Raw genomic sequence first — 16,840 nt, 5'->3', positions numbered from 1 at the left:
GATGGCGCGACGTGCACTCTATCTCTATTTCTTTTACTAATATGTTTTGGGACACTCTGGTGTTTTAAACAAAGCTGTAATGAATGTGGACTTGAAACCAAATATGTTGGAATTTCATGGTTTATGAAAGTGTGTTTATCAATTAAAAATGACAATTTTCTTTGTAAAATTTGGGTCATTACATTTTGTCTTTTTTTTTTTTTTTTTTTTTTTGTTTTTCCTTTTTGCTAAACCTCATATAATTCAACGAGTTATTTAGACTCGGATGAGGAGAGTTAATCATTTCTTAGAGATGAATCGATACCACCATTTATTGGTTTGAAATCAAATTACATAACCACTCATCCAACATATTTCTAATGCTTGAATATCATACGAATTAAATATAATATTTGTTTCATAGCTAAATCCGATAATATCAGTTAATGTATTTATAAAAATGATACTATCATCACGAGTACTATACTATTATTTATATTTAAATGCTAAAAAATGTCATAAACATTATTTGTTATTGTAAATATCATTGAATGTATGCTTAAAAATATACAATCATCCTTTGATAGATAAGATAGATATTTATATTTATAGAAATTTTAATTGTCATGAGTTATTGGTTCTTACAAATATGAACAGTTAATATATTAACCTATTTTGTTATCATATTAGTGATATTTACGAACATTGATATGATATTAGTCATATTTAATTTTTTAAAACTCAATAAACTAGCAATTAATGGTCCCCGATTAATCCCTCGATTAATCTCTGCCTAGCCTATTAATCCCTTAACCCCGGTCCACCGACTAGCTAACGTCGAACGTTTTTTACAACCTCTATATATATATATATATATATATATATATATATATATATATATATATATATATATATATATATATATATATATATATATATATATATATATATAAGTTCAAATAAAAACATGAAATAATGTGAGAACGTTAAAACACTATGTTTATGTTATTATTCTATAATGAATGTTGTAACATCCGGATTCCCAGGTATATTATTGTAATATTTTATTTTTTGAATTTGTGAAGGAACTCGGCGAGTTGATGCTTAGACTCGCCGAGTAGGGTCGCGGATTATCATCCGGGTTCGCGATTGGACTCGGCGAGTCCATTAGTGGACTCGGTGAGTCCACGCTGTTTAGTGAAATCCTAATCCCCTGGGGTTGGAGCCTATTTAAGGGCACTCATAGTCCCCCATTACGGCTACCAGTCCCTTGAGAGAACCCTAAGTGAGCTAAATCGTTTGGGAGGAAGGAGAAGTTATAGTTGATATTTCTATCTTTGGTTTAGCAAGAAAAAGGTGATCAAGAGCAAAAGGAGGCTGAAGGAGGTGTGATTCTAGTGTTTCAGAGTCTAGAGACTTCAACTTGAGGTATTTATTCGGACCTTCTTTAGTTTTGGAATTGATTCTTAGAGTTAGGGTTTTCTAACCTCTTTTGAGGATGGTTATGTGGAGCAATTGGTCCCTTCTCGAGTTTATGCTTTGGATCTGGACTCAAAGAGGTCCAGAGACCTAAACCCTTGGAGCTTTATGAGTTATCTTGGGAGTTATGAGCTTAGAATGTCCTTTTTGGGGCTAAATCACCAAATGAGACCATCTAGATGATATATGAGTGTCAAGGTCTGGACTTTACGTGATTATTATGCTTGGAAAGGCCAGATCTATGGATTAGAGGAACAGATCTGACCTCAGGAGGTCAATGGAGTTTGTACATGGCATGTACTCGCCGAGTTGTTCTTGAGACTCAGCAAGTTGAGTCGGGGTGGCCCCGCGATTCATACCTGGGGACTCGTCGAGTAAAGGGAGGGACTCGATGAGTTAAACGGGACTGAAAGAGTTAGTGGACACATGTGGACTCGCCGAGTTACCCAAGTGCACTCGACGAGTCAGGTCAAAGTTTGACCGTTGACCTTGGTTAACTTTTAGGGTTTGGTCAACAATGAGGGCCTTTGAGCCAAAGGAGCGGTAGAATGGTCTTTTACCCTTCTGAGGGTGCCTAGACAGGGTTGAGTCTAGTTCTGAGAGTTATATTTATGAGAGTATAACTTTATGTGTTTAGGCGGAGGCTAGACCGTATTTCTACCGAGTCAGTGATTTACCGAGACATCTGAGGCGAGTCTTCTCACTATACTTTACCTTGAGTGGTAATTAGAGATATGTGATGTGTTGTACTGCATTATTTCTATGTGGTTTATATCACGTGTATATCAGAGTATATCAGAGTTAGAACCAAAAGGTTCACAGAGTTAGGATCAGAGGGTCCACAGAGTTAGGGCCCATGGGCCCATAAAGTTATAGCCTCGACGTGCTAGTATGTGTTATGTATGGTATTTTGGGGAATTCACTAGGCTTTATGCTTACAGTGTTATGTGTTATGTGTTTCAGGTACCAGTGATGATCACGGGAAGGCGCCGACATGATTCGTACGCATTCATGGATTTTTATGTATTTTGATCTTGGGAAATATTTGGTTAAACAAAGTGATGATACAATGGGATTTTGTTGATAAATGTGTTTAAAAATGTGAAAATTTGTTTTAAATTTTACGGTGTTAATTTGGTATCAGAGCCTTGGTTTGAGGGATTCAGATGCATCTTCGGGCGTATCACAACTCAAACTGAGGATTTGAGGAAAAATTTGATAATAAAGTAAATTCTTTTTTAAAAAAAGGAGTAAAAAGAGTTTTGAAACAAACAGAGCAGAGACGTGTGTACGATCAGCCAACGCCCGAACGGTGATTTCCCAAAATACCCTTACAATAAGTTGTAAAAGAAATGTTATGCTATGCTATATGATGGATTATATTATGCATGCTAGAGTAAGACTAGGTATTCTTATTAGGACTAGAGTGGCCTGAATATGATGCCTTAGTCTAGGGATTTTGCTATTAGGAATGCTTGAGAGTGTTGAGATAGCAGCAAGGAGCTTATGAGAGATTTGCTAGTGAGTGGCACATGATTAGAGAGAATAGCGTACTTGGGATTTGGGGCTCTAGGAGGAGGACTTGGTGTGAATACTGAGTCGGTGTGGTCGGTAGTATTGGGCCCGTACTATCGAAGGCACCGGGTTAGTGCGCAACCCAAGTAAGAATCCTTAGGGTACCGGAGATCAAGTAGGGTTGGGATATCGAGTGTGTGTACGTCCAAGCAAATTACTGATATCTTGTGTTGTATTTCAGAGAGGCATCATGGGAGAGACACGTCACAGACCAGGGACCAATCTTGTGTGGTTTCAACTTTTTTCCCCTAAGGTGTAACCGGTGAATTTAACACCTAATGAATGAACAGTCAAATGAAGACTTAACACATTCTTCCTTACGTTCAAACACTCTCTATAAACACCGTCATTGTGAGTGGAAAGGGTATCAATCCATCCATCAGAAAATCAGAATGTCACCTTTACGGGAAGAAAGGATACTTTTTTCCCCTAAGGTGTAACCGATGAATTTAACACCTAATGAATGAACGGTCAAATGGAGACTTAACACATTCTTCCTTACGTTCAAACACTCTCTATAAACACCATCATTGTGAGTGAAAAAGGTATCAATCCATCCATCAGAAAATCAGAATGTCACCTTTACGGGAAGAAAGGGAAATCGAACTGTGTGGCATCATGTTCAACACCACTTGAAGTTATCATTCCTTCCAAGTAAGTGTACATCATTTGGTTTAGGGTTAACATAAACTGATCTTGGTTTATGTCTATTAATTTAACAATGAAGGGAGAGAAATGTAGGGTTAACATTGAAGGTGTGTCGATTTCTCTATTACTATACAAACTAGTTTTAAGGCTATGTATTTGGTATCAGTTCAATCATTCATGTGTTTTAAACCGTTTTTATTCAGTAAAAATCCAGTCCAACGATAATTATGATATTTAGTTAGTTTAGATCACTTCAGGCATACTTTATAAAAAAATGATTTTTCTTCGAAAACATTCAAGTTCCAAATCAATGATTTTTCTTCGAGTCGGTTCAATTTCAAAAGTGGGTAATTGGTTTTTATGTATATATCTAGCTGGCATGGTTATGTGACGGCAGTGACCTACAAAATTATTATTAAGCAAGCTAACGCCACATATGTTTAATAAGGGAGCCAGTTGTTATCGGCTTGTCTCTGGGAGTGTTCGAGACCTTTGAGGAAGGTAGGGAGGCCAACCAATAATTGGATTTATACAAATGGTTGATGTGTTTTAGTTATCAAATATAAGTGGTGGATTAAAGATGGTATATGGCAGTTTATAGTCCGTTCTTTGAGGCAACTTGTTTTTTTGGAAGCAGCAAATAACTTATATAAAACCATAAACCAGCATTAGCAAGATGCTAAGCCATAAGGTACAGAGTACAATAAAAAAACAAAACAGGAAATAAAATCCATGTTACCAAAATGTGTAAAAATTACATAGGAGAATGACTCCATTCTGCCCAACTTATAGAGCACATACCCCTGTATTTGCACCATTCATATGTTTGAGAAATGACAGCATCTGCAGTTTTTGTTGGAGACATCGTAATTTTCTTGAAAATTTTATCATTCCTCGCTAGCCAAATGTTCCATAGTATCACATAGAATATCATTATCAATGTTTGTTTTTTCTTGGGACAGTTCCTCCAAGAGTCAGCAAAATCCAAGAGCTCCTGTACTGTTTTGAATTGGATAAATTGTATTCCACACCACCTAAAAATCCAGTAATATACGTTTTTGGAAAACTCACAATCCACCAGTACATCATTTGTAGATTCCACATGTATCCCACAAAGCTGACAATTAGAGGATTGGACGATAATACCCCTGTGCCTTAGATTTTCTGTGATCGGTAATCTTTCCATTGCGGCCCTCCAAACAAAGCATTTAACTTTCAGTGGGATAAGTTTTGACCAGCATATCTTGTATCCTTGCACTTGATTTTGCTTAGAATCCACCAAGCTTCTCATGATACTCACCAAGTAAGTTCCATTTGGGTTAAGATTGAACCAAAAACCAGTATATGAGGGAGAACGAAATTCAATTGAACCAAATAAAAGGTAGAAATTGTGTAGTTCAATCACCGACACATCATCCGTTGGCAAGTATTTCCATTGCCATGTGAATCCATTGTTTCCCAGTCTCTCCATGAGCGTACACCTTTTGACTTTTTCCAGCTTATATAATTGGGGAAACCGATTTTGCAAAGTGATATTCCCACACCAAGTATCCTTCCAAAATAGAATGTTACAATTTGAGCTGGGAATAAGAGAAAACAACCTATTTGTGTCAATGTCAAGCTTGCTTAGATTTTTTATTGCCTTGGAGATGTTGCCCCATACCCCTCTTGCGTCTTTTCTTACTAGGTAATTGGATGCTTGTTTTTTCAGATTATGTATGCTTTCTATGATATCAGTCCATAAACACCCAACTTCATTTTTCAGTCTCCACCACCACTTTGTTAGTAATGCCAAGTTTTGAGCTTTTAATGTCCCGACACCGAGACCTCCTTCCCTTTTGTCTACCACCACTTTAGACCATTCAACCCAATGTATTTTACATTTCTCACCAGTGCCGCCCCATAAGAATCTACGTCTTAATTTTTCAAGATAATCCAGTATACCTTGTGGAGCCTTGAATAGGGATAGGTAGTAAGTTGGTAATCTTCCAAGAACTGATTTTACGAGTGTCAGCCTACCACCAAAAGACAAGGTATTTGCTTTCCAAGATGAGAGTTTTGACTGAAATTTCTCAACTATAGGCTTCCAGTTTTTTTTGAGTAACATGTTGGTACCAACAGGTACTCCAAGATATGTGAAGGGAAGAGAACTCCTTAAGCAACCAAGAATTTGGGTCATGTTTTGTAATTCAGTGTCTGAGGTGCTTATACCAAACAAGCGAGACTTTTGGAAGTTTACTTTTAGACCGGATGTTATTTGGAAACACTTGAGAATGTGAGATAGATTTTGTATGCTGCCACGATCCCAATTACCTACAAATATCGCATCGTCTGCATAGAATAGATGGGAGACGGTTGGCCCTGAATGAGGAAGTTTGACACCCTGAATCAAAGACTTGTCACATGCACCCTTTATGGCAACGTGTAGACCCTCCATGGCTAGTATGAAAAGAAATGTTGAAAGTGGGTCTCCTTGTCTCACCCCCCTCGTGATTGAGAATTCGTGTGTGGGTGCACCGTTTACTAAGATTGATGCTCTTGAACTGGATATGCACCCATGAATCCAATTTCGCCATTTACTCCCAAATGACATTTGTTCCATCACCGAATTGAGATAATCCTAGTTTATAGTATCAAATGCCTTTTCAAAATCAACTTTGAAGGCAAAAGTTTGTTTCTTGGAATTCTTAGCCCATGTAATTAATTCGTTCATAACAAGTGGGCCGTCGAGAATGTTTCTCCCATTGATGTATGCAGATTGCACCTCATCTACAATTGAACCAATAACATCTTTCAACCGATTGGAAAGAATTTTAGAAATAATCTTGTATATGCATCCTACGAGACTTATTGGCCTGTAGTCACATAGAGAAATTGGATCTTTTACTTTCGGTAGTAGTGTAATGAATGAAGAGTTACACCCCGGAGAAATATTACAATGGCTTCAAAATGCTTAACGAATATGATAATATTAGATTTCATGACATCCCATTTGTTTTTTTATGAGTTTGAACGAGAACCCATTAGGACCTGGAGCTTTCTCGGATCCACATCCCTAAACAGCTTTTTTAATTTCATCTATCGAGAATGAAGATTCTAGTGTTGAACTTTGATCAGGTTGAAGCCTTTTGAATAATGGACTGATTAGTTTCGGCCTATCGGGCCAAGGTTCATGAAACTTTATACCAAAGAAATCAAACACCTCTTTTTTTATGTTTTCTGGTTCTGAGGACCACACACCATTTATGATTAAGCCGTGAATTTTGTTCTTCCTTTGATTATTTTTCAACATCCCATGGAAGAACCGGGTGTTTTCATCACCATCACTAATCCATTTGACTTTAGCTTTTTGTTGTAGGTCAAGTTTAGCTACGTGCTCTAATTCCCGAATTCTGACTTTACTTTCTCTCCATGTAGTAATTTCCAAATCAGTAAGCTTACGTGTTTCAGTTGCCACATCCAGCTCGTCCACCAATTCGCGAGTCCTTTTAAGGGTAGCACATTCTTTTTGAACTTCTACTGATCTCCATTCTTTTAAAGTGCCTTTCAGATATTTAAGTTTCATCTGAAAGTACTTATCTGGAACTCCAAATCCATGAAAGTTGTTCCATGCGTTGTCAAATACAATACTGAAATCCTTTTTTAGCATCCAGGAATTAAAGAAGCAGGGGCGGCGGGCCAAAATCAGCAATAGATGGCTTGAGTAAGACCGGACAATGGTCTGAGTGTTCACGAGGTAATGCAGTGACAGAAGAGGAAGGTTGATTCGAAACAAAATTCTGACGAACGAGAAAACGGTCCAGTTTGCTCATTTCCAAACCATCATCCCTGAGATATGTAAATTTTCTTCCGCCAAGGTTGTATTCGTGTAGACCCGCTTCGTCTCACGGCGTTAAAATGACTAAGATTTGAGGCAACTTGTGGTGGACAAATTATCGGTGGGTATGTTCGACTCTTTTAAATGACTAAGATGGGTGCCATTAAAAGTTAATTGTTTTTCTTGGCGTGTTTTCAAGAAGATAGTTCCTATTTTTTCGAACCTTCTGCATAGAGGATTTTTTCTTTCATTTTATTTTTTTGTCCGTTTGTTGGGAGGGTCAAGAGAATCTAAACATCTTTTTTAATTTCTCATATGCTTTCACGGTTTGGAGGTGGTTTCGACCATGGTCTTTTTTTTCTTCTTTAGGTGGCACTCCAATGAGTGAGTTATACTGGACATTTTAAAGACATTCTCAAGTGGCAAAAAGATATGTAAACTGAGGTTGGTGTTGATATACTCGGTTCTTTAGATGATCCCAATCAAAAGCTAGGAACAACATCATTTTTAAGAGAGAAAAACAATTAATGTGCAAACAGTGGATGACTTTCTTATTTGCTCTTTTAATTAGATTAAACATAAGGGTAGTTCACATTCTTTAGAATGGTGAGAAATGTTTGAGTGATGTATGTTGGGGGTTGGTAGGAACAAGGTCATTTATTAAATCAAGAGGTATCATGGATCTACTTGAATGATTGTTTGATCATTTTCCAAATATAATATTTCAACCTTGGATATCATGCTACCTTACCATCCACAATGGGGAAAACCCCTTGTCCCCATCATGTGGTCGAATCGAGATCAAACTCGTTTTATATAAATGTACACTTCGTATCTTCTAACTTGTTGATAAAATCAAGAATTGAACTCAATTGATAATTTGTAAATTTTATTGTATTAAAATGACTTGATTATACTAAAATTGTTATGACAGAAGTATATAATCAACAAAATAACATTTATTTAACAAATAAAATTATAATTAATGTAAATATAATATTTTTGTTTTGCTAACATAAGTGAACCTAAAATATGCATACAAGTAAATCCGCATATTTCTGCCAAACTATTTTTTTTACAAACTTTGTTAAGTTTAATAAAAACAAAATAATTTACCAACTTCGTTAAGCTTTTATAATTTGTTCTTTAGAAAACATTTACACCGATCAAACTTTTTCCAGATTATATAACACAACGATTTTAAATGAGACATTGACGTTTTGAATCACTATAAAGGAACTTATTTATCTGTTTATTTATTATTACAAATCAATCACCGTTTCTGTAAAATGCTAAGAAAAAATAGAATAACACAGCATACGAGGATGAAGGATTTTATATAATAGACTGTTAAAACGTCAAAAGGAAGAAAACATATAGATATTTTTTTGGTTAAAGATCACCGATATTTGCAGTAAGATATTTTATATGTGATGATTCAAAGTTAAGATTTAATGGAGCATTATTATACTAAGCTCAATTCATGGAAACAACCAACCTGATCCTTGATTGTCTCTAGTTGTCAACGCTAAGCCGCTTTATCGAACTCCCTCCAGACCTTTCACCATCAGCTTCCATGGCTGCTTCCTTGTAGCTTTCCCATCTATAAATTAAATAACTATTCACAACAGAATAAGAACCAAAACTCATTGAAGAAAGATTTGAAGATGATTCGGTTGTTGTCTTTTCTCAAGGTCTTCAGCACCACAACTCTTTTGTTTCTGTTCTTCCAAACTGGTAAACTGATTATTCCGGGATTTAATCCTCTAAATTCTTCAATCATGCATTATAAGTTTGATTCATTCATCTTGTTCTTGTGATGTAGGATCAGGTAGAGAACTGATCTTGAGATCTTCAAAGGGTGTTGATCATTTTGCTATCACTGCTGCATCTCATCCATTTCACGTATATATACATATTCAATCAGTTTTCTTGATTTTCCATTGATTATAGCTTCATTTCTTTAGAGGTTTTGCATAAATTAAATGCTTTGGGATGAATCAGGAATCTAGGGAGATGATGGAGTTGGATTACGAAGATGCAGGCCCAAACACCAATACAAAATCTGGATTTACTGCTATTCCAGAAGCTCCAACACCTCAAGGCTAAACTCTAATTAACTTCACCTTCACTAATTTCGTGGGAGAAGCAAGAAAAAACATTTTGAATTAAATTGTTTCTTTCTCATTGATCCCTAAAATATCAGTTATTTCACTGTTGATAAATTGTTGTTTATTATTATTATTATTAATAAAGAAAATCGGCAGTGTACGAGTGGATGAATTTTAACGGTTTAATTACGTTAAATGGTGTTTTGATTACCTTATTAGTTTATTGTTTATTAGCTTATTAGTTTATAACCCGTGGGAACCAGGGTTATAAAAATAATTAAATTTTTATAATAAAAAAATCAAAATTATTAATCAATTATTTTAAATAAATTACTAAGAGATATTTTTATTAGTTATGTGAAATTATAATTGTTGATTCAAATAAATATATAAAAATAATTTTTAATATATATTAGATTTTTTTTTTATGAATTAATGAAAACAATAATATAAAATTTAAAATTTAATTTAAAATAGAGAATAAATACATTGAAAATAACATCACATTAACGAGGAGGTCTAATAAATTTAAAATGGAGAACTAATAGTTTGACAAGTGGCAACACATTAATTGAGAAGTTTAATATAGTGACACATGACAAAAAAACTACTCTTTTATTATTATAGGGAGATTTGCGGTAGGAATAAGCAATAAACAATAAACAAAAGGTAAGATTTTTATTAAAATTAATTTATTTAGCTTATTTTTAACACAATAAACTGATCTTTAAGGATTTTACCCAAATACTTAAACTTAGCTTCCTTGTAGATTTTTAAAGATGAGTGTTTAATTATCTCCATTCTTATTTATTTATTTATTTATTATTATTCATATAGCTACTTAGAGCTTATATGAACAATGAACAAAACAATTAAGGGGCTGTTTGATAGTTGCTGACCGAGTAAGATTTGACAGAGTAAGGACCTGACCGAGTCCGAAGTTCTAACTGCATCTGGTTCTGACTGAAACTATGTTGTTTGATTATGCATCTGATAAAATATGTTGACCGTTAAAAATTATTGTTTTACCCTTCTTTTACGTTTGTGCTTACGATATCCGAATAAAATTGATAAAACAAATGAATAATTATACAAAATATCATAAAAATTCAAATTAAGAGTAAATAATTTCAAAGTTTATTAACAACAAATATTACCAAAGTTTATGAAAAACAATACATCCGAGTGATTAACACACAAACATAACCAAAGATCACATATATCTTCCACGCATATAAGTACTATGCAACAAAGTTACAACGAACAATTTTTTACCACTTGGATAATCTCAAATAGATTAGCAACAATTAATAATTATTAGTATGTAACATCAACTTCAGGGGCATTTTAGTCGAAACCCATACAATTTTAGCAGCCACCATAAAGAACCTAACCAACATCTCCGATAATGTAAGATGCAAAAAGATGAGGTATATTGGGAATAAAGTAGCCTCATAACTAGCACCAATAACAACACCTGCAAAATAAATATGAACACCAAATAAGCCTATCTCCTAAATACACGTAGTATGACATGAAAGAAAACAAAGCAAACATCCCACCAAAAGAGTATTTATATAATTATAGTTGAAATTGATATACCTGTGGTGAAATCAACATCAATTTCAGTTGGGGAAGGTCCGATTTTAGCATCAATTTCAGACGATGTCGCCAAGGAGATAGACTTGCACGCCACTCATCTCTGATTTCTGAACGATATTAGAAAATTTACGATTCAACCTATTGAATTTTATGATGGTAGATTCTTCAATTTTGGTGAAATCAACATCGATTTCAGATGTGGAAGAGAGGCATAGCATGGGCAAAGGGTGATTTGGTTGTTGGTATGCTCAAGAACGAAAAGATAGATGCGTTTATGGGACAGGGAATCAACGAAAGTTTTCCAATCAACTATAATTTTAGGATGACTTGGTAATATAAAACGACCCGGTCAGAGTTATAAAATGTGTTAAACAAACAACATGATCGGGCCGAGTAAGATGATACCTCTTACTAGACTTAGTAAGAGGCTTAGTAAACAAGCCTTGAGATATTTCATTATATGTTTTTAGAGAAAATGACATCCAAGCAGAAATACACACACACACATATATATATATATATATATATATATATATATATATATATATATATATATATATATATATATATATATATATATATATATATATATAGGGTAAAGTGAATATACCTAACAACCTTATATAAGCTTAGGTACCTAACCTTATCAAACTACGTGATTTTGCATTAAATTTTCATTGCAATCATCCAAGGTTCTTAAAGTTCATCCCTAAACTTGATTTACTTCAAAAAAATTTGGAAATTCATCATTATATTTCTCCTACATCCTTTCATTTGTAGCGGTAGGATATGAAGCCCATCAGGTGGTATTCGATAGAAAGACGTAATGTAAAAGAAAGATATTGTTCAAAATCCAAAGATTTTGGAAGTAATCAAGTTATAGGGTTGAAGTTTAAAAACCTTAGGCAATTACAATGTAAATATGATACAAACCAATGTAGTATTATGGAGTTAGGTACGTAAACTTATATAAGGTTGTTAGGTATATTCACTTTACCCATATATATATATATATATATATATATATATATATATATATATATATATATATATATATATATATATATATATATATATATATGGAAAAATTCAATAGAGAATCATTATTAATAAATGAACCACAGATACAATCCAAAACATCCAAATTTAAAACGATCAATGGCGAAAGGAAATATTGTAACCGAATACACCATTGTTCGTGATTTTTCGTGATTTTTCCATAGAGATCCATATTAATATACAAAAAATGATTTTTTTTTTCAAAAAACTCACTTCATTTTCTTTATTTGTTGAAAGTGGGCCTATTTTTTATAGAAAAAAATTATTAAATATATCAAAATTCATAATTTTTTTGTATTCTTTAAACACAGATTCATATTGATGTTAAAAAAAAATCGATATTTCAGTTAAGATTCACATTGTGAACCTTCTTAGATTCACAATGTGAATCTGAACTAATCGAGTTTTTTTTTTTCACATTGTGAATGTTAAAAATTGAAATATTTACAGTTTAGATTCACAGTGTGAATCTACGCTGATCGCAGTTTTTTTTTAGTCGGTGTTGATGTTTATTGATAGTGTACAAAAAATTAATATTTTTGGTATAATTAGTTTTTTTTTGATAAAAATAAATTTACATATTGAAAAAACTAACAAAATAAAGTGAGTTTTTTCGAAAAAAAAGTTCATTTTTTATATATCAACATCGATTTCTATGGAAAGAGGACGAAAAATCGAGAACAACGGTATATTCATTTTTTTTTCGATAAAAATCTAAAATAAATTTTAATGAAAAAAAAAGAAGTGGGTATTTGGTAAGGGGTGGATTTTTTGGTATAATCCGGTGTGTGTGCGTCCAATGTACAAGTGTAAATCTATTTTCTTGCTTGTTGATCATTATGATTTCCGACACTTATGATTGGTTCATTGGTTCCTTGTTAATTATGTTTTCTATTGAACCCCACCATATATTAAGTTTTGTTGGGTAAATCTGCAAAAAGAATAAAAATGATTTTTTTTTTTACAAACTTTCAACTTTAATGAATAAGAAAAAAAAGGGAAGGCTGAACATTTCTGCCAAATGTAAGAGCTTTAAAGAACTAGAAATATGCAAAAGGGTATAATTGAAAAAAAAAAGTTGCAAACATCCGAATTTAATGAACCTAAAATATGAAAAATGGTAAATCAGTACATTTCTGTTAAACTTAAGACTTTTATGTCATTTTCCCAAACCATTGGTTTTGGGTTTGGATTTTTTAAACCAAAAAATTAGGTTGTTAACGTTTTTACTTTACAAACCGACCCAAAAATCCGAAACGATTATATAATCCTTGTAGAATAATATGTCATATATAAATAATTTCAGACAGAAAATTGACAAAGTTTATACTAGTGTAGTGGAAAAGAACATATCTCATATTCATAGGTTATAGGTTTGATTCTTTTAATTGTTTTAATTGTTTATTTTTAGTTGTCCCACATTCTAAATAAACTAGTTGTTGTCTTCTATCCCACAATATACATACTATTACTTCGTAATAGGCTTATTAACAATGTCTAGTATTTAGCCGGCTCAATACCAGGTGGTTTGGAGCCAGAGTGGTTTTCATCGACTTATTGGCTTCACTACTAAGTGTTCTTCACCAATTATTTGGCCTCTTCCTTAATAAAACCGACTCAAGTACTTCCCGAACCTTTCAATAGCCATTGGATTGAACCTGCACAAAACAATTGAGCCTCTCCTCTTCTACCATGTCGTTGCTTTGCCTCCTTCTGTTTCTGGTCGTTCATGAGCGTGTTGTTGACTCCTTTGCATTGCACAAAGATCACTCTTTTTGCAGCCTCATCTCAATGTGGGTTTTTCCTTCGAATTCTTCTACATGTTCGTTGATTTTTCAAAAATTTCCCGATAAATCAGGTATATAATCATTAAGGGTTTCTATTTAAATAAATAAATAACCCCATAGATGGCAACTATCACTGGTATGGACCAATAAAACATACATAGTTCTCTTTGAAGCCTCATTTCCGTGTGGGGGTTTCCTTCAAATTAATCTACATGTTCGTATTTTATGTAGTTTTAATATAAGTTTTTCATTTGTTTGCCCTTTACATTTGAAGGTGGAGAAGGATATCATAAACATTGGCATCACTAGTGGTGGAATTGAAAAAACTCTGGTTTGCACACCAACTGTTTGTTAATATGTATCAGTGAACTTCAATTACTTGATTCCAAAATTGGTTATTCCCTGTTTAATCAGTCACTTTTCAATTTGGGGAAATCAGTTACAACATGTCTTGCAAGTTATCTTACTTGTGACATTGTTTTATTATTATTATTATTATTATTATTATTATTATTATTATTATTATTATTGTTGTTGTTGTTGTTGTTGTTGTTGTTGTTGTTGTTGTTGTTGTTGTTGTTGTTATTATTATTATTATTATTATTATTATTATGGCGAAATAAGCTTGAGGTTTGATGAAGGAATCAGAAAGGTTTCTAATACTGACAAACATAGATAGGCTATAGACAAAAGACTTGTAATCACTTAAGTTTGTTCAACAACTAGTAGTGTAACATCCCAAAATACAACCCAAAAAATTTGTTTAATAATTACTAGAAACACCATATTAATATCATAAAGTAAAACTCGTACGTCAATATTTCAAAACAATAGAAAGCTGTATCAAGATTGTATCAAATCACATCCATGAAAATCTAAAGAACACAACTCCCAGGACAACTGAAGCGGTGGTGTGTGCGATGCCATCAATCCGAGCTCTTCCCATTACTTGCGGAAGTACCTGAAACTAAAACTAAAACTGTAAGCACAAAGCTTAGTGACCTCCCCCAAACTACCACATACCACACAATAACATATAAACACATACTGGGCCTTACCCACTGCATCAGAGCGGAGTCCGGAAACTGCATCGGATCGAAGTCCGGAACTAACCAGGGCCTTGCCTTCTACATCGGATAGAAGTCCGGAAACTGCATCGGACCGCAGTCCGGGACTAACTGGGACCTTATCCCCTGCATCAGACCGAAATCTGGAATTAACTGCATCGGACCGAAATCCGGAATCTAACTAAGCATATCATAACATAGCATAAACATTGTTGGATTAGTGTCTAATTCCATAACTATATTGGTATGTACTTGACCCGATGGTGCATGGTCCTTTTGGGTTGCCTTCACCAAAACAACTTGATAGGATGAATTATGGAGAGAAAGGACTAAATATGATTTATTAATATATTATGGGAATAATATATTAAAGGAGAAATCATATTGTTTAATTAATATTAGTCAATAATTAATTGGTAATTAGTTTTGTGACTAAAAGAGATTAATTAAACTTAAGGGACTGGAATTGTAATTATAAGATAATTGCAATTTGGGCCATGGATTGCCTTGTATCAAGGGTTGGACGAATTCTATGGGGAAGTCCATAAGGAAATCGTCCAAGGGCTTGATTAAAAGGAGTCTATGGGTTGCTTAGGGCTTAAGCATCCAAATTAGGGTTTCCTTGTTAGATAACCCTAATAGCCCAACTATATAAAGACCCCTTAAGGCTCAAAAACGTGGCTAAGCTTATTGCTAGGGTTTCACACGAGTTTTGGCAGCCTCCAACCTCTCTCCTCTCCATTCTCTTGCTTATGGTGTTTGTGAACCATTAGAGGAGTGACACTTGTGACTCTAAGCATTCCAAAGTCAAATCAAGGAGATTTAGGTTTGTTATTGCTACATAACAATCAAGGTAACATTATAAACTCATTATTATGTTAATATGATTACTTGCATGCTAGAATTAGGGTTTATAGTCTTGGATTCAAAGCATGTACAATAGAGAAACCTAGATCCAAGCTTTAGGGTTTGTATGAGCACATAGGATGTCTTATGACCAAAACCCATCAGTGAACTCGCCGAGTCAGCTGTACTCGACGAGTCCAGGTCCAAACTCGACGAGTCAAAGGGTCTAACAGCTTAGATTCGCGATTTTCTTCCTGTTTTGGCTTTGGATAATTACCATAAACATGTTTTTGTGATAAAATCTGATATCTTGAATATTAGGTGATTATCCTTACCTAAATAGAAGATAATTGTTAAAATTTAGATAATCACTTGTTTTATTAGATAAAGTTTGATTATTTGTAATTTTGATTTGAATTATCTTGTGAAAAAGTTTTAATTTTTCCCCTTAAGGTTTTATAGTTTAAATTTGAACCCAAAACTTTTGTTGTTTTGAAATTTAAATAGTTAAAACCCTAATGTTTTGAAAAAAGGTTTCAAAACTTGCCCTCAAGTTTTGGAATTTAAATTTTGATTAAAAAGTTTAATTTTGATGTATATTTAAATTCTAACCCTAATGTTTTGAAATGTATCAAAACTTGCCCTCAAGTTTTGGAGTTTAAAAGTTGATTAAGAGTTTAATTAGGAATCTTAAATTCTAAAACCCTAGAAATGTTTTGAAAAGTTCAATTTACACCCTTATGGTTTTATTAATTAATTAAGGTGTATAATTAAAGGAGGTTTAATAAATCCATCAAAGTTTAGGTTTACAATTTAATTGAATTAAAAGTATAATTGTTAAATTAGACCACCTAGTATTTTAAAAGTATA

At 33.5% G+C, this 16,840-nt stretch overlaps 2 protein-coding genes and 1 long non-coding RNA gene across 3 annotated transcripts; 1 reads left to right on the top strand and 2 right to left on the bottom strand.

Moving 5' to 3' along the window:
- Positions 1–6,736: 6,736 nt before the first annotated feature.
- LOC145030260 (uncharacterized) lies at positions 6,737–7,330 on the bottom strand. Its single transcript, XM_078978656.1, has one exon. The coding sequence runs from the start codon at positions 7,328–7,330 to the stop codon at positions 6,737–6,739; it is 594 nt and encodes a 197-aa protein (XP_078834782.1).
- A 1,687-nt stretch (positions 7,331–9,017) lies between these two features.
- On the top strand, positions 9,018–9,698 carry LOC145029222 (uncharacterized). Its single transcript, XM_078977824.1, has 3 exons — positions 9,018–9,235; positions 9,324–9,403; positions 9,503–9,698. Exons 1-3 carry the CDS (start codon positions 9,166–9,168, stop codon positions 9,605–9,607), a joined length of 255 nt encoding a protein of 84 aa, XP_078833950.1. The 5' UTR covers positions 9,018–9,165; the 3' UTR covers positions 9,608–9,698.
- Positions 9,699–10,723: 1,025 nt separating this feature from the next.
- On the bottom strand, positions 10,724–11,668 carry LOC145029221 (uncharacterized). The gene is made up of 2 exons (XR_013676420.1): positions 11,212–11,668; positions 10,724–11,086 (listed from the first exon to the last, which is right to left on the bottom strand). It is a non-coding gene; the product is annotated as an uncharacterized LOC145029221 (long non-coding RNA).
- Between the last annotated feature and the right edge of the window lie 5,172 nt (positions 11,669–16,840).

Source organism: Lactuca saligna, chromosome 2 (assembly GCF_052625555.1).
Source record: "Lactuca saligna cultivar CGN05327 chromosome 2, ASM5262555v1, whole genome shotgun sequence".
In the NCBI taxonomy this organism is placed as follows: Eukaryota; Viridiplantae; Streptophyta; class Magnoliopsida; order Asterales; family Asteraceae; genus Lactuca; species Lactuca saligna.
Note: the sequence above shows the minus strand (reverse complement) of the source record. Positions and strands in the feature narration are given on the sequence as shown.